We start from the raw sequence: 19,178 nt of genomic DNA on the forward strand, positions 1-19,178 counted from the left end.
GGGGCATCTTGATAAAAGTGATCATAACACCATCAGATTTGATATAAGCTCTGGAATAAGTACACATAGGAAATCCAATACGATAGCATTTAACTTTCAAAAAGAAGACCAAGAAAATGAGAATGGTGAAAAGAAAACGTAGAGGAGCAGCTGCGAAGGTCAAAAATTTACATCAGACGTGGATGCTGTTCAAAAATACTATCCTGGAAGCCCAAGCTAAACATATTCCATGTATTAAAAAAAGGAGGAAGGAAGACCAAACGACAGCTAGCATGGTTAAAAAGTGAGGTGAAGGAACTATTAGAGCTAAAAGAAAATCCTTCAGAACATGGAAGAAGGATCCAACTGAAAATAATAGGAAACAGCATAAAGAATGGCAAAAAGTTCTGATAAGGAAGGCAAAGACAGACTTTGAAATGATTGTGTTGGAGGCAGAAATGCACAGTAAAAACATTTTATGTGGTTTAGCCATGAAAATATGAACAATTTCAGTACTCCCAGTAGAGGTGCTGATGAAATATACTGCCACATTGCATTATCTTCTGGGGTTAAAATATTCCCTGTAGAGTTTAGGAATATCTTGCATCACCCTTCCCTAATTTTCCTTTATAATAGCCTAAATATGGACAATTTCTGAGACAAAAGGTAAAATTATGTATAATCATACCTGATAATTTTCTTTCCATTAATCATAGCTGATCAATCCATAGACTGGTGGGTTGTGTCCATCTACCAGCAGGTGGAGATAGAGAGCAAACTTTTGCCTCCCTATATGTGGTCATGTGCTGCCGGAAACTCCTCAGTATGTCGATATCAAAGCTCCATCCGCAGGACTCAGCACTTAGAGAATTACACCCACGAAGGGACACTCTGCCCAGCTCACCACCGCCGAAACGGGGGAGGGGAATTAACCCAGCTCATCCCCACACAAGTGGGGGAGGGGAATCCGTCCAGCTCATCCCCGCGGAGCGGGGGAGGGACACCACACCCGCCGATGCGGGGGGATCTGGCTTATCCTGCAACCGCAACCACGGGAGGAGCTGACTGACCCTAACACCGCCGAAGCGGGAGGGGTACAAAGCTGCCCTACAGCCGCACGAAGCGGGAGGGAGTGCCGGCAGAATTTTAAGTCTCAATCCAGCCCCGTAAAACGGAGGGGAGAGGAATGCAGCAGCTCACTGTAACACAAACTCGTCTTAACTCTTGAAGAATCCAAGTGAAAAAACTTGAACACGAAGTCTTTCTGAAGTAACTGAAGACTAAACTTGAACCTGAAATGCAACCAGAATAAAAACAGTACAGATATCTGGGAGGGGCTATGGATTGATCAGCTATGATTAATGGAAAGAAAATTATCAGGTATGATTATACATAATTTTACCTTCCATATCATCAAGCTGATCAATCCATAGACTGGTGGGATGTACCGAAGCAGTACTCACCCAGGGCGGGACATTGAAATCCCTGACCTCAACACTGAAGCTCCAAACCGGGCCTCCGCCCGTGCAGCCACAGTCAAACGGTAATGCTTGGAGAATGTATGAGCCGAAGCCCAAGTTGCCGCCTTGCATATCTCTTCCAAGGAGACGGATCCGGCCTCTGCCATCGAGGCCGCCTGAGCTCTCGTGGAGTGAGCCTTCAGCTGGATAGGCGGCACCTTCCCCGCGGCCACATACGCCGCTGCAATGGCTTCCTTGACCCATCTTGCCACTGTAGGCTTAGCAGCCTGCAGACCCTTACGAGGACCTGCAAACAGGACAAACAGATGATCCGATTTCCGGAAATCATTGGTCACTTCCAAGTATCTGATGATGACTCGTCTCACATCCAGATATTTAAGAGCAGAGTATTCCTCTGGGTAGTCCTCCCTACGAAAGGAAGGGAGACAGAGCTGCTGATTCACATGGAAGCGAGAAACAATCTTGGGCAGGAAGGAAGGCACTGTGCGAATAGTCACTCCTGCCTCAGTGAACTGCAGAAAAGGCTCTCGACATGAGAGAGCCTGGAGCTCGGAAACTCTTCTGGCTGAAGTGATAGCCACCAAAAAGACTGCTTTCAACGTCAGGTCTTTCAGAGATGCCCTCGACAAGGGTTCAAAAGGCGGCTTCTGCAAAGCTCTTAGCACCAGGTTGAGATTCCACGCAGGCACCACTGAGTGCAGAGGAGGGCGCAGGTGATTAACTCCCTTGAGAAAGCGCACCACATCTGGCTGCGAAGCCAGGGAAGCACCCTTCAGGCGGCCCCTGAAGCAAGCCAGAGCCGCTACCTGGACTTTAAGGGAACTGAGCGACAGGCCTTTCTCCAGACCTTCTTGTAGGAACGCCAACACTGAAGAAATTGGAGCAGTGAAGGGAGAAAGTGAGCCTGCTTCACCCCACGCTGCAAAGATACGCCAAACCCTGGCGTAAGCAGTAGAAGTAGAGCGCTTCCTCGCTCTCAGCATAGTGGCGATGACCTTGTCTGAGAAGCCCTTCTTTCTCAGACGCTGCCGCTCAATAGCCAGGCCATAAGACCAAAGGGGGAGGGATCCTCCATCACCACGGGACCCTGATGTAACAGGCCCTGCTCCACTGGCAGCCGCAGAGGATCGTCGACTGAGAGCCTGATCAAGTCCGCATACCAGGGACGTCTGGGCCAATCCGGACCCACCAGGATCACCCTGCCGGGATGCTTTGCCACCCGGTCTAGCACCCTGCCCAACATGGGCCAGGGCGGGAACACATAGAGAAGCTCTTGTGTCGGCCACTGTTGGAGAAGAGCATCTACTCCCAGGGATCGAGGGTCCCGTCCTCTGCTGAAAAAGCGCGGCACTTGGCAATTGGCCGAAGACGCCATCAGATCTAGGCTCGGCTGGCCCCAGCGCTTCGTGATGTCCAAGAACGCCTGAGCAGATAGCTGCCACTCTCCGGGCTCCAAGGTATGGCGACTGAGAAAGTCCGCCTTGACATTCATGACTCCGGCAATGTGGGCCGCTGAAAGCTGCTCCAGGTTCGCTTCCGCCCACTGGCAAAGATTCATAGCCTCCTTGGCTAGAGGGGCGCTCTTGGTACCTCCCTGGCGGTTGACATAGGCCACAGCCGTGGCATTGTCCGACAGGACCCGTACAGGCTTCAGCACCAGTACCGGGATGAACTCCAAAAGCGCCAACCGAATGGCTCTGAGTTCCAGGAGGTTGATAGACCACTTTGCCTCTGCAGGAGACCAGAGCCCCTGCGCTGTCCTTCCCAAGCAGTGGGCTCCCCAGCCCGACAACGAGGCGTCCGTCGTGACGACAATCCACTCTGGGGTCACCAGAGGCATTCCCGCAGACAACTTGTCTGTCTGCATCCACCAGCTCAGCGCCTTGCGCACTGCTGGATCCAAGGGAAGGCGCACAGCATAATCCTCCGACATCGGAGTCCAGCGCTGCAGCAGAGAGTGTTGTAGTGGTCTCATATGAGCCCTGGCCCAGGGCACTACTTCCATCGTGGCCGTCATAGAGCCCAACAGCTGCACATAGTCCCAAGCCCGAAGAGGAGAGGCTACTAGGAACTGGTCCACCTGAGCCTGAAGTTTGACAATCCGATTGTCTGGCAGGAACACTCTGCCCACTTGGGTGTCGAATCGAACTCCCAGATACTCCAGGGACTGAGTCGGGCGCAGCTGGCTCTTCTCCCAGTTGATGATCCATCCCAGGGAGCTCAAAAGAGCAACTACCCGGTCCACAGCTTTGCCGCACTCTGCATAAGAGGGGGCTCGGATCAACCAGTCGTCCAGATAAGGATGGACCTGTACTCCTTCCTTTCGCAGGAAGGCCGCTATGACCACCATTACTTTGGAAAAGGTCCGCGGAGCAGTAGCCAACCCGAACGGGAGGGCTCTGAACTGGAAGTGTCGGCCCAGGACTGCAAAACGCAGAAAGCGTTGATGAGGAGGCCAGATGGGAATATGCAAGTATGCTTCCTTGATGTCCAAGGATGCCAGGTACTCCCCTGCCTTCACTGCCGCTATAACAGAGCGGAGAGTCTCCATGCGAAAGTGCCGCACTTTCAAGGCCCGATTGACCCCGTTGAGGTCGAGGATAGGCCGTACAGAACCTCCTTTCTTTGGTACCACAAAGTAAATGGAGTAACGCCCCTTGCCAAGCTGACTTTCTGGCACCGGAACGACCGCACCCAGGCGGATCAGATTGTCCAAAGTCTGCTGCACTGCCACAGCTTTGACCGGAGACTTGCAGGGAGAGAGTACAAACCCGTCTCTTAAGGGTCGGCAGAACTCTAGCTTGTAGCCGTCTCTGATGACTTCCAGCACCCAAGCGTCTGAAGTTATTGTGGTCCACTCGCCCAGAAACGAGGACAGCCGTCCTCCAATCTGCACTGGGGCGTGGACCAAGACCCCGTCATTGGGTACGAGACCCTGGGGGAGGACCGGAGGGAGCACCTCCGGGACGGCGGTCTCTGCGAAAGGAATGCTGCTTGGGGGAGAAATTCCTCTTAAAGGAAGAGGGGGCAGAAGAACCCGACCTGCCCGGGTGGTACCGACGGGCTTCCTGAAACCGTCCTCTGGAGGTACCGGGACGAGCACTAGCCCGAGCCCTGACCTCTGGTAACTTCTTGCCCTTAGACGTGCCGAGATCGGTCACGATTTTGTCCAGCTCGACCCCAAAGAGCAGCTTGCCTTTAAAAGGCAATCTAGCCAGGCGGGATTTAGAGGCGTGGTCAGCAGACCAATGTTTCAGCCAAAGCCACCGCCGCGCAGAGACTGTCTGAGCCATGCCTTTAGCTGAGGCTCTCAAGACATCATACAGCAAGTCTGCCAAATAGGCTAAGCCCGATTCCAGGGCCGGCCAATCAGCCCTCAAGGAATGATCCGAGGGGGAAGCCCGCTGCACCATAGTCAGGCACGCCCTGGCCACATAGGAGCCGCAAACTGAGGCCTGCAAACTTAAAGCAGCCGCCTCAAAGGACGACCTTAAGGCCGCCTCCAATCTTCTGTCTTGGGCGTCCTTTAGGGCCGTGCCACCTTCCACCGGCAATGCCGTTTTCTTAGTCACCGCAGTGATTAAAGAATCCACGGTAGGCCACAGATAGGCCTCACGTTCACTCACAGCCAAAGGATAGAGGCGGGACATAGCCCTAGCCACTTTAAGGCTCGCTTCTGGGACATCCCATTGAGCCGAAATTAAGGTGTGCATGGCATCATGCACGTGGAAGGTTCTAGGCGGGCGCTTCGTCCCCAGCATAATGGCAGAGCCAACAGGGGCTGAGGGAGAGACGTCCTCCGGAGAGGAAATCTTCAAAGTGTCCATGGCCTGTAACAACAGGTTGGGCAAATCCTCTGGGCGAAAAAAGCCGCGCTGCAGAGGGGTCATCCGCTCCATCCGAGCGGGGATCCGTCTCCTCCAAGGAATCCGCAAAGGACCGTTGGGAGACTTCAGACACGCTGCCCTCATCTACATCGGAGGAGACAAATTCCTCCAAGGCCTGGGAATCAACCCGAGGGCGTTTACCTCTGGGAACCTCAACCTCTTTACCAGATGAGGGAGCGGGGGCAGCGTTGTGCATGAGGAAGGCCTGATGCAGCAGCAAAACAAACTCGGGGGAGAAACCCCCCAGACTGTGCACTTCCGCAGCCTGGGCAACAGCCCTAGACGCACCCTCAACCGGCGCTCGTAATAGCGGGGGAGAGACATGCTGCGCATCCAAAATGGCGTCCGGCGTGAAACTCCGCGAAGGAGCCGCGCGGGAAGAACGGCTCTTAACTTTAGCCGCTTCTGTGCCGTCGCCCAAATTAAGGGCGTTCATGGCATTAATGTCTCCAACCTCAAGGGCGGCCCAAGAAGAAGCCGTCCGAGCCGCGTGGCCGGCCAAGATGGCGGAGGCGAGGAGCGGGGGATGGGCGTTTATGGCGGGAAAAACCGCCACGCCGGAGGAAGGACCGGGACATTCATCGGTCACGAAACTGTCACCCACCAAGGGCGAATCAGGCTTTAAGACCCCCGCATCCCCTCTAGAAGCGCTCAAGCGACCCGGGGAGCGACCCTTTGCGCCCTCGCCCTCCGACGCCATATGCCACGAGGAGAAGAATCGGGGAACCCCCTGCCCGCTATAAAAAGGTAAAAATTACCTGCTGTCCGCTCCGAGTTGTAACGACCTGGTGTCCCAGTGAGTAGCTGCAATAGACGCTTAAATAAACGTCGAAGTAAACGCCTTTAAAGACGTTCAAAAAATTTTTTTTTTTTTAAACGGAGCCAGCGGGAGGGGGGAGAAAAGGAGGGACCTGGCACCACCAGGTTTGCACTTGCTCAAAAGAGCCCTCAACCCCAGGCACTCAACAAAACCTAAAAATTAGGCTTGGAGGCCTAGCCAGAGCTGCTGCTGTGTGTGACCACCACCTGCTGAGATAGAGAACATACTGAGGAGTTTCCGGCAGCACATGACCACATATAGGGAGGCAAAAGTTTGCTCTCTATCTCCACCTGCTGGTAGATGGACACAACCCACCAGTCTATGGATTGATCAGCTTGATGATATGGAAACAGGGGTTTTTATTTGCACTGCAGTTCCTCATTTGCCCCGAGACTTTTGTCTCTCCAGTAAGACCTCCTTTTCCCTTGAAATCCTTGAACTGATAGGCAGGTAGCAGCCTAACTCTTGTTGTGCTTGGATTAAATGGTAAACTTACTGCTTGAGCCAAAGTGAAGCTTGAATGCCTAGCCCCCCCCCCCTTCTATAATGTGGAGTGATATTCCAATAGGAAGCCAGTGCCCTGGGCTATAATTCATTATACAGTACCAGCTTCAGTGGGGGCCTGCACAAATTCACTAGCACTCTATTCTTGGCTGGGAATGCAATGCCAAGACCCTGTCCCAGCTCTAAACATCCTAATGAGGATAGCTCACCCTGATCCTTCCTAGGCACCTGATCTTTTCTACATAGTGTGTGTGTACTTTGAAATCAAGAGGAGAGTGGAGTTAAACACAATCAATATCTAGAAAGTAACCACTGCAAAGTGCATACACAATCTATTTAATCTTTATATTATACAGGAATAAGTTTGCTCTATATTTTAAAAGTTTTTTTTCTCAAGGCTTAACTAGTTTTAGCACGAGTGTGCTTTTTATTGGCACACCCCATTTCTCTGAAACTAGTAAATATATGGGAGGAGGCTTCTTTTAAAGACAACTAGCACTGGAGTTTCACCAGAGCACCTGTGGGAGGATTCAATAATTGCCCCTGGTAGGTGCAACTCGATGACATCATCAGCCACTGGGATTAAAGGACTCTGACTTCTGAGGCACCATGTATCATCTGGAGGCCATTATCCACTGAATACTAACCTGCATAAGGCTCTCCTGGTAGGCGCAACTCGATGACATCATCAGCCACTGGGATTAAAGGATGCTGACTTCTGAGGTGTTGTGCCGAAGGGGAGTGCAAAAGGGGCAGGCCACGCCCCTTTGTATGATTTTTGCACGATATTTATATAATTTGGGAACTTAGGGTTTTTACTATTTTAACTAGTATTGTACTAATGATTTTTTAAATCCATCGGATTAAATTTCTCAGTTTGTTGCAGCGGGGGTTGGGACTTTTAGGAGGGGAAGGGTTGAGTGATATTGGGAGCTTATACTCCTCTCTGATAATAACATTGCAAAGGCAACCAAGACTCAACAAACAAGTTAGATTGAGGCAATTTTCCTAATGTAATTGATTGCTCCACTTATTCTTCACAGATACCAGAGATAATATATGGTAATGGAACAGGAAATTATCTTACAAGCATATTTTAGAGACTCTGGGGCGTTGTGCTCCTCGCAAGAGCAGATAAAGGTGGAATTGTATCATTTTTATGAAATGCTATACACACCAGAGCGGGTGCCCACCCAGGCAGATATTGAGAGGTATCTCGGTGAGGTCAATCTTCCCCAGGTGTCAAAGGGAGAGGCAGAACAATTATCTAAAATTATAACTTTGGAAGAAATTAATTGGGCCATAAAAAGTCTCCCCCTTAATAAGGCCCCAAGCCCCGATGGATTTCCTAATAAGTTTTACAAACTTTTTGCTAAGCATCTGGCACCCCTATTGTTCATACTGTTTGAGACGTTTGATACTATTCCTGGAGGTTGGCGGCTGTCACGTTGCTATTAAAACAGGGTAACGATTCCCAAACCTGTAGTTCCTATAGACCGATTTCGCTCTTAAACTCTGATTATAAAATACTCACGAAAATACTGGCCAAGAGACTTCAACTGGTCCTGCGTTGCTTAATACATAAGGATTAGGCGGGGTTCATTGTGGGACGACAAACGTATGATAACATTAGATGTCTGATGCACCTGATTCAACAGGCCCAGGATGATCAGATACCCACTTTACTACTATCGATTGATGCTGAAAAAGCGTTTGACAGGGTAAGCTGGCTGTTCATGTTTGCAGTGCTGATATCAATGGGAATCGGGGGGGGGGGGGGGGGGGCACTACTTATCTTGGATTCATTTGATTTACATGCTGGATATCTGACTATGGATTCCCCCCAGGTTAACCACTATCTCCTTAGCTATTTAATGTGTATTTAAGCCCCTTGGGTAGATATCTGGCTGATTTAAATATTTTTTCACTGCTTTTTGCAGATGATATATTTGTTCTCTTTCCAGAGCAAAATACTCTTGAAGAGACTCTTCTTTATGTGAAACTTTGTATTGCTATGATTGATAGCTGGACAAAGATTAATTTCCTTAAACTAAATATGTAGAAAACTAAACCTATATGGTTTGGTGATGCATCTAAAGTTTTATTGGTTAAAGTTACATTGCTTTCAGGAGAATGTCTTAAATCTGAAAGTAAATTTAGAGTTTTGGGAATAAGCCTAGATTCAAAATTGACTTTCGAATTTCAAATTAATGAGCTTGTGAGAAAACATTTTCTTCAATCTTTGAATTTTAAGAGCTATAAGATCTGCTTTGAGTCCCACAAGTTTTAGGACCATTGCATAGGCCATTTTAATTCTTTATTTAGATTATTGCAGCTCCTTATACTGGTCTATGAATTTAAAATTGAGGAGGTTGTAATTATTGCAAAACACAGCTGCAAGACTGATTTTTGGGGCGGAAAAGTTTCATGAAGCCACTCCATTAGTGAACGAGTTATACTGGGTTAAAATTGAATCATGTACTCATTTTACGATAGCCTGTCTAGTTTTTAAAAGTTTTTATGGATTATGTTCTGAAAATTTAATACAACTCTTAGGATTTCCTATTAACAGACCACATTTGAGAAGTGCCCAAAAACTAAATTTAGATTTTCCTTCAATGAAAAATGTAAGATATGGGGTCTATTTGGGAACGTTCATTTATTTATCAGAGCAGTAAAATATGGAACAGAATTCCTGTTCAGATTTGCCAAATTCCATTATACATTCTTTTTTGAAAGGTGCTTAAAACATATATGTTTTCAAACCAATGATTGTAATTTAGTTTTGGACTAAGTTTATTTATTGGTATTTATTAACCACCTTTATGAAGAGATACACCCAAGGCAGTGTACAGCAGGTACAGTTTAACATAAAACTTACAATTTTGTTAACAGCATAACAATAGTAAAATAACCAAGAAAAAAAACAAATACAATAAGTGAGGTAAAGTTGATGGATCTATTTTGACTTTTTATATATAGTGAAATTGTGTAAAGTTCTTACTTTTTCTGTATATTCCTTCTAATGTAAAGTTGTTCTTTTATGTAATCTGCCTTGCATCCTAACAGTTAATGTAATATAAGCACTGTATTACACCACAATACAATTACCTAGGTTGGAAAAAACCTCAGAATCTAAATAGCTATATCTTTCTCTTCAGGGTGCCTGTTATTTAATCATAGGCTAAAAAAAACATCCCTTCTTTTATTTATTTCTTTTTAAATAAAAGCATATAAAGTCCACTCTATTAAATAATTCCTTTCTATTATATAATTTAAATGCTCTCTTTATGGATTCAAATATTGAAATTAATCATTGGAAAACTTATCTTTCCTTCTTACTTCATATAAAAGCCTCTCCGACGTGGCCAGCCTCACCCTATTTCCCTTATCCAGCAGGAGAGCCTATTACTTTGAAACACTTTCTCCAATATATTCATTGACCCAGCCTATTCAGGAGAAGGAATGGTACTGTGGGAGATACTGTCTGTATGTCTTCTGTATACCATTATAGAATAGTGTAAGTGCTACCTTATACACATATATATGTACAAAGGTGCCTAGTTATAGGCTTGCCTTTTGTGAGACCTCTTGGTTTTGTAGGATTTCAGTGTCTTTATAAACCACTAAGGTACTGGCCCAGAGGCACACACGTGCCAGTTGGTGTGGAGAACAGGTGTGTGGGTATAGGCAGGACCTTCCCAGTGTCCATGAAGTTACCTCAGAATGGGTATTAGGGGTAGCGCTGAGATGTTATGTGGCAAATCCAGTTCTTTGCCCATGGAATATGATAGGCCAGATGGTCTTTATCTGCCATAGTCAAGAGAATCACAACAAATATGTTCACAGTGCAAAGTGCAGAAATTGTCCACTAACAACCTTTAATAATACACAACTGTTATTAAACAGGGAGGAAAAAATCTCAGATGTCCAGAGCTTGCCCAAATGTATTGCTCTTAAAGAACTCCACATTTTCTTTCATTGGTCAAAAACATACGCAAACATTTTCTTTATAAACTGTTCTTTTCACTTTTTAATTATAAACCAACCTGAATGGCACTTAAGATTTCAAAACTAAAAAGCACTTATCTTAAAACTCAACAGGGCCACCATTTCACCTCACGGCTTCTTCAGGATATTTATAGCATGTCAAAAAATTTTTTCCCAATAGCCCTAAGGCTATTTTTTTTCACACTTTTGTATTCTTTTTTCAAGGGGAGACAGAACAGCCTATGGGTTACAGTAATGGGCTAGGAACCATTTGAGCAGTGTTCAAATTTTGCTCCTCCCGTCAACTAAATTTGTAAGGCTTGATCTCCTGATGCTTCATTTACCCGCTTAAACGTTAAGCTCTCAGGGTAAGAGAAATATACTGTAATTAGATGTACAGGAATCTGGTTTAGGACATTATATAAATGCAGAAACAAATTTAAAGAACAACACTCCCAGCAATTTCTATGAAATGTGACTTATATGGCCTGTATAAACCTAGGAATAGCAACCACTCACCTTGTGAAAGTTTGGAAACAAGCTTGCAGTTGGTAAAGTGCAGATTTTTCATGAGCAGCCACCCTGCGATATAAAAACTCACACACGGAGTCAAATTCATCATCAGTGAGATCTCCATAGGAGCGGAAGTGAAAGGAGAGGTTATTGAACTCTGCCAAGACACCACTCCTACCAGTACCCTGGAATCCTAGGGGGGAGGGACCCAAGAAAAGAGAAGGTGGCTTCATTCTTTGCACACAAGAACTTTGGTACAGAGCTTTCAAGGTTATCATAATATGACAGGTTCCACTATTCAACAAAATCTTTGGTTCTCCCAGGACAAACAAGGTATCAGTCCCCACATACGGGTGACATCAGAGGGAGCATAGCTTAGCCGGTGGTGGGAGGCAGGGCTGGTGGTTGGGAGGTGGGGATAGTGCTGGGCAGACTTATACGGTCTGTGCCAGAGCCGGTGGTTTATACTATTTTCATCCTATTCATTTCAATGGACCCCAGCTTTGCCACCAGGGTTCTTGGACCTTATCAGTTGATCAAAATGACTTCACATATTCTCAAACTCTAACTATAAACAAGATGTGCTCAGAGTGCATCTTATTAGATGACTTTGCATTTTCCCCAAACTTTCCCTAGCCCCCTCCTTTGGATGTTCTCACCCAGGGTGCAGCTGACCCAGTACTATCTCTACACAACCATAGCAACTCTTGCTCATGACGTCTTGTAGGTGCCAGTCTCCTCATTATCTACAGAGTAGATTCCCTCCACCCTCTATCAGCGGGTGGTGGTTGGGGGGCGGGGCTAGTGCTGGGCAGACTTATACAGTCTGTGCCCTGAAAAAGATAGGTACAAATCAAGGTAAGGTATACACAAAAAATGGCACACGTGAGTTTATCTTGTTGGGCAGACTGGGTGGACCGTGCAGGTCTTTTTCTGCCGTCCTCTACTATGTTATTATGTATCAGAGTGCTTCCTAGTAGGTACCAGAATTATCTAACATGTTCTATTCAGCATACATGGGATGTCCTACATCATGACATTAATACTGAGTGGACCTACCAAATTCACCTCTTATCTTAAGCTACAGGAAAAAGACCTCAGACGTTGCACGAACATTCACTCAAACCCACAAAATGGTGGATAAGGGAATCCCACTTTAGCGGCAATTTAATCACTCATCTAAAAAACCTCCAATTTGCTGTTTTTTTTCTGAGAATACTTTGAAACAAATCACATCAAGCAATTCTTCTCAAACAATAAAGTGTACAATATATTGTGCATTATCACAGGAAATATTGCTATGAAAGTCTGCCATTTCATTTTTGAGTGGAATTTTTACAATGAAAATAAACCTTCCTCTCAATTCTTTTGGTTGGTTTTTGCCAGTGAGATCATCCATAATGCAGTCTACTTATTAACTGTAAGAAACTGCTGATCTGAAGCTTTTTCCTCCAATTTTTTAAAATTGTTGCATTGTTATTGAAATGTAGCACCTATATCTAGTGGGGTTTAGGTGTGTATATATTTCTATATAATTTGATAAATTCCACTCCATATTTTTTTACCTTACTACTATATCCCTGTAAGTCTCCTCTATAACCTGTCTGCTTCGGCAACTTCTGCTCTGCCACTCCAGAGATTGGACTAATTCTCTAAGAACTAGGAGCTTCTTGCACCAAATGCATACACACAACTTCTCACCAACCAACAGATAAGCATGCATGTGGTACTCACTGGATCAGCTTTACTTCAGTCTCATTTGATCATTTGTGCCTTAGCCTCACTGGAATGGCTGCACTTTGGCCCTGGGGTATCTACTACACCTACCCTCATGAAATCAGTTGCACTTGGCCTCACAATATAAGCCTCACAGGATCACCTGCACTCCCTTTTTCTCAATAGCAACATCTGCTATAATTCAAATGATGGTATTGTTTGGAATTCAGCATCTCAGTATCTCCTGTGTTTCAGCGTCTATCTGATGGGCTTTAGTTTATTACCCTCACCATAACAGATTTACATCAGCCTTTTCATACCAGCTGACCTTCAGTCTAGCACTCTCTGCTCTGTCTTAGTCTCACAGTTTCAGTTATCCCTCAGCCTTAGAGTGTTGACTGTACTTTGGTCTCATAGAGGCTAATATGCTTCAGCCTTATGTTATACTTCTTCTCAGTGTTTCCAGAATTTTGGCCTCTCAGTGTCTGCTACACCTCAGCCTCTGGCTTCAGTGCTAATTCAGACTGGAGTTTTCCAGTGGCTGACACGTCTTTCAGTTTTGTTTTTAAGAGATAACAAATGAGAGGTAGGTGAAGCATATTCAATCCATGTTCTCTGGGTTGACTTCTCAGATGCCAGAAGCAGCACTCTGATTCTTCTCTGCTCTTTGACAGTTCATGCTGTTACCTCATGTTGCACAGACCCTATTTCCATTGGTTAGTTGCTCCTGGATTGGTTTTATACAGCTGTTTTTCAGGTGTGGAGTTAATCCAGCTGGAGACAGAAAATACTGGCTGCATTGCTCCTTACAGCAGTGTCATAATCACTGGAACAGTTATGCTCTGTATCCATCTGCTAGCAAGGTGGCATAAACCCCATGTGTCTGGACTGGTCTAGCAATATAAGGAATGGCGCATTTCCTACTGGCAGATGAGGGGTCTGGTGAATGGGAGAAGCCTCTTTTATGAAATCCTGAGGATCAGAGGACTTACCTTTTTGAACCTGTGTATTCCACTGAAGCTGCCATAGAGCTCTCTTCACTGGCAAAACTTCCCACCCCATGGAGTCAGCTAATTCCACAACATTAAATTCTATGGAGCTAGATTGTGTATGATCAATTCCTGCTAGACGTCCTTGTGCCAGACAGACAGCAATGGGAGGACATCTAAAAACAGGACAGAGAGAGAGAGAGAGAGAGAGAGAGAGAGAGAGAGAGAGAGAGAAGAAAACAAGTAATCAACAATTCTTAATCTAGCTGTTACCCCCTCCACCTTTTGTATTGCATATGTAAGTTTGAGACTCTACAAAATCTTCTGTCCAGTGTGAGTCAGTGGCCAAAAAAGCAAACAGGATGCTAGGAATTATTAGGAAAGGGAAGGTAAATAAGACCAAGAATGCTATAATGCCTCTGTACTGCTTCATGGTGCGATCTCTTGCATTCAATTCTGGTCGCTGTATCTTAAAAAAGATATAGTGAAATTAGAAAAGGTTCAAAGAAGAGTGACCAAAATTATAAAAGGGATGGAACTCCTCTTCTATGAGGAAAGGCTAAAGAGGTTAGGGCTCTTCAGCTTGGAAAAGATGGCTGAGGAGAGATATGATTGAGGTCTACAAAATCCTGAGTGGTGTAGAATAGGTAAAAGTGAATTGATTTTCTACTCTTTCAAAAAGTACAAAGACTAGGGGACACTTAATGAAGGTGCATGGTAATACTTTTAAAACAAATAGGAGGAAATACTTTTTCAATCAATGGATGGGACTGGGGGGTGTGGGTGGGAGGGAGGGAGGGAGAAGGAGCAGAAGATGATGCGACTAGGGGTGTGGGGGGAAGGGGAAAAGAGAAGACGATGAGTGGGACTTGGGGGAGAGAGAGGGAGCAGAAGATGAATGGGACTAGAAGGTGTGGGAAGGAACAGAAGTGTTTAGAGACCACTCATGCGGTTGCAGTATCCTCTCAATCTGTCTACCAGGTTGTTCTTGCTGGGTAAGTAAGTGGCACTGAGGTCTATCCTGTGAAGTAGGGCCCACTGCCACATGCCCACCACTTCCTGTCACAAGGGGTAAGATCCTATACCCCCCATGCTTGTTCACATAGAACATCACAACCTGGTTGTCTGACTCCAGAACCAAATTATTCTCATTCAATCTCTGAAAGCCTTTAGAACATTCCAAATAGACCTGTGCTCGAGAAGACTGATGTGGAACTGAACCTCTTGAGCAGACCACCGACCCTGAGTATGAAGCCCATCTACATGAGCTCCCCAACCCAGCTTGGATGCATCTGTTGTCAACACCTTCCGATGCAGTGGAATTTGGAATGGAAATCCCAGAGTTAAAATGGACTGAATTGACCACTAGAGAAGGGTGTGGGCCAGTTCCGAATGACATCCGTTAGGTTCCCTGTCATCTGAGACCACTGGGACGCTAAGGTCCACTGGGCCGCTCTCAAGTGGAGTCGTGCCATGGGAGTGACATGCATGGCGGAGGCCTTATCTGTTAGGCACGCGTTACTAAGGTATAGGTTCTGCTTCAGAAAGGAATGTCCGAGCCTGCCCTGAATCTAGCAGGGCTCCTATGTGCTCCAATTGACAAACTGGGTGTAGGTGGGACTTAGGGTAATTGATGACAAACCCCAGTAGCTCTAATACTGAATAGTCATCTGCATTGACTCCTTCCTGAGATGTGTTCTTGGCCAGTCAATCATCCAGGAAGGGAAATACATACACCCTCCAGTCTGTGTAGATACACTGAGACTACTGCCAGACACTTGGTGAAAACTCTGGGTGCAGACAACAGGCCAAAAGGCAGGATGCGATATTGGTAGTGGCGCTTTCCCACTCGAAATCTGTGATACTTCCTGTGACTTGGAAGTATTGAAATGTGGGTATAGGCATCCTTCAAATCCAAAGAGCATAATCAGTCGTTTTTGTGAATTAGAGGAAGAAGGGTGCCCAGGAAAAGCATCCCAAACTTTTCCTTGATTAGGAATTTGTTCAGGTCCCTTAGGTCTAGGATGGGCCAGTATCCCCTCTTTTTTGGGCACAATGAAGTACCTGGAATACAATCCCTTCTGTTCTTCCCCTGGTGGTACGGATTTGACTGCTTGGGCTTGTAGAATGGCGGAGAGTTCACCTGCAAGTACCTGCTTGTGCTGAGAGCTGATGAAGACGCTTTCAGTGGGCAATTTGGAGATATCTGATGCCAATTCAGTGCGTACCCGAGAAGGGCAATTTGAAGAACCCACCAGTTGGAAGTTACAAGGGGCCATCTCTATTGATAAAAAATAAGCCTCCCTCTGACCAGGATACTTTTTATGCTGCTGTGCTCTGCTAGAGCCAGTCAAATGCCTGTGCCCAGCTTTGATTGGGGAAAAGGCTGGGACTACTGAGGACGGGGTTGGTTAGGCTTGGGATGCTGGGCCTGAGTGGAACAAGCAGGAGGTGGGAATCTACACCTTTGAGAGTAGTAGGACCACCACCTAGACCCAGTCAAAAATCTTCTAGCTGAAGTAGATGCAGATGGAGTACGCTGAGAGAGAGCATGGATAGTATCCATACATTTCTTAATAAGGTCAGTGCCCTCCTTCACTTTCTCTTCAAACAAGTTGTCCCCTCGGCACGGCACAGCACATCCGACAACCACTCCTGAACAGCTGGTTCAAAGTCAGAGACGCAAAGCCACGAAAATCTGCGCATCCCCACACCCATGCCAGAAAGCCCGGATGCAACATAAAAAGTATCATAGGCGCCCCTTGCCAGATAATGCCTACACGTCATCTGCTTGTTGGCCAGCTGGCGAAGATATGCAGCCTGCTCCAAAGAGAAAGAGTCCGCCAGAGTCAGTGTACTGTTCACCAGAGACTCCAAGTAAACGCTCGTGTAGAGCTGGTATGACTGAATGTGGGCAACGAGCATCGAGGCCAGAAAAGTTTTCCTCCCAAATGAATCCAAAGTCCTAGCCTCTTGTCCCAGGGGGCACCAAGGCATGAGGCCGAGAACTCTTTGGCCCATTTGAGAGCAGATTTGATCATCATGGAGTTGTGTGGCAATTGTGCCTTCTCAAATCCAGGAACATTCTGGACATGATACTGCATATTCACCTTCTTAGGTGTGACCTGCACTGTGAGGGAAGACTCCCAGTTCTTTAACAGTGCATCCTTAAGGATAGGACGCAATGGTACGGTGACCCCTTCCTTGGGAGGAGACCTATAGTCCAGAACAGACATCTCTGCACTGGGTTCCTCCTCCGTCTCCAACTTAAACGGGACGGCCACAGCCATCTTTCCCACAAAACTGGTGAAAGAGAGAGCCTCTGGTTTAGATTTTCGTCTCTTTTGAGGAGGAGAGGGATCAGATGGAATTCCTTATGACTCTTCGTCTGAGAAGTAATGTGAATCCTCATCTGACTCCCACGAGCAGGCCCAATCAGACTTTTCACCATACTCCAATGAGGTGCTAGCATCGAAGATCTGGGCACTGGCACAGATGGAGTCTCGAAGAGGGCCTGGGGTAGTTCAGGCAGTGGCGCAAGCACCCTCGATGCCAAAGCAGGAGCCCCCAGCAGCAACTGCCCCAGCTCCTCCTGGAGCATGCTGCAGAACTGCTCATCAAAGGTGGGCATCGGAAAAAAGGCATAGTAGCTGGGGCAGAGGCAGACTGAAATGATGTCGGTGCCAAACTGGTGACGGGGACCAAACCGCTTGGTGACTTGTGCACTGGCACCTCTTCCATGGAGGTGGAGTGCTCTTCCCAGCAGTGGCACTCCTCGGGTATCGGAGGCGTGCTCCCAGCACCGTGAATCAAGGAAGACTGATGCTTATGCTTATTGTTCTTCCCCCAATGCATACAGCCTCGATCCTCCAGTGCTGATGAGGATGCCGCCAAATCCATATGGGTTCTCGGTGTCGGGTCCAATACTGACTGGTCCCAGGGCCTGCCAACAGCGCCCGGCGCCGAAGCAGGTGACCAATTTGATGCTGGTGCTCTCCCAGCAAACGCCAAAGTTGGAGCAGCCATGGAGGTCGATGCCCTGGCCTTCGAAGAGCCAAAAAGATGCTCTATTTGAGCCAGTTACACCCCTGAGTTTTCATCTGCATTTGTAAACAGAGAGCACAAACAGAGGGGTCTTGATCTGGCCCAAGGCAACCGATGCACCGATTGTGCGGGTCCAAGGCACAAATCACGCATCTACACTTGGCGCATCTTCTGTGACACTGAAAAAAAATTTCTGGCCAAATTAAACTTCTCAATCTTGAACCAAGAAAAAAGGGGGCAGTGTTCAAATTGAGGATGAGGCTGCGTCCTAATTGCGCAACCACATGTGAAAATAAATGAAACTTAAAAGAGCCAAAATATAACTAAAAAAAGGGAATGAGCAAAATTGAAGAAAAATAATAAGATGATGAAAAATACCCGCACAGGAAGGCACTCGCAGAATAAGAAGCGCAGCGTGAGAGAGAACACAAAAATGTGTCCTCTCAGCTTCGCGAAAAATTGAGACTGGAGGGAAGGCACCAGCGCATTCAAACTGGGACACTGCTAGAACTTTCTACCTTATTAGCTAGTCAGCGCCCACACAGGGCTCTGTCGAATGACATCACACAGATGTGAGAATATGAAAGTCTTCTTGTACTTGGAGAATATTTTTTTCACTCAATGAATAGTTATAAGCTCTGAAACTTGTTGCCAGAGGATGTGGTACCAGCAGTTAGCATATCTGGGTTTAATAAAAGGTTTGGACAAGTTCCCGGAGAAAAAGTCTAGTCTGCTATTGAGCTAGACATAGGGAAACCACTGCTTGCCCTAGGATTGGTAGCATGGAATGTTGCTTCTATTTGGGTTTCTGCCAGGTACTTGTGGCCTGGCTTGGTCACTGTTGTTAACAGGATACTGGGCTAGATGGACCACTGGTCTGACCCAGTATGGCTATTTTAATGTTAACACTGACCCATAACATGCTTTGAATGTTCTAGTTGGAAAAATGAAAAATAAGACTATAAGAGTAGCCATACTGGGTCATACCAATGGTCCATCTAGCCCCAGTATCCTGTTTTCCAAACAGTAGCCAAGCCAGGTCACAAGTACCTGGCAGAAACCCATATCGTGGCAACACTACATACTACAAATCCCAGGGCAAGCAGTTGCTTCCCATGTTTATCTCAATAGCAGGCTATGGACATTTCCTCTAGGAATTTGTCCAAACCTTTTTTAAACCCAGATACACTAACTGCTGTTACCACATCCTCCAGCAAGGAGTTCCAGAGCTTAACTATTCGTTGAGTGAAAAAAT

General features: G+C 46.5%; 1 protein-coding gene across 1 annotated transcript in view; it reads right to left on the reverse strand.

Moving 5' to 3' along the window:
• Positions 1–19,178, reverse strand: part of RECQL4 (RecQ like helicase 4) — a 261,221-nt gene that overhangs the window by 20,907 nt on the left and 221,136 nt on the right. Inside the window, exons 21-22 of the mRNA XM_030220936.1 lie at positions 13,883–14,055; positions 11,181–11,367 (exon numbers count right to left, since the gene is read on the reverse strand). Of these exons, the coding sequence (XP_030076796.1) occupies positions 11,181–11,367; positions 13,883–14,055 (360 nt within the window). The remainder of the gene's footprint in view (positions 1–11,180; positions 11,368–13,882; positions 14,056–19,178) is intronic.

The sequence above is a fragment of the Microcaecilia unicolor genome, chromosome 1, assembly GCF_901765095.1.
Source record: "Microcaecilia unicolor chromosome 1, aMicUni1.1, whole genome shotgun sequence".
NCBI classification, from domain to species: Eukaryota; Metazoa; Chordata; class Amphibia; order Gymnophiona; family Siphonopidae; genus Microcaecilia; species Microcaecilia unicolor.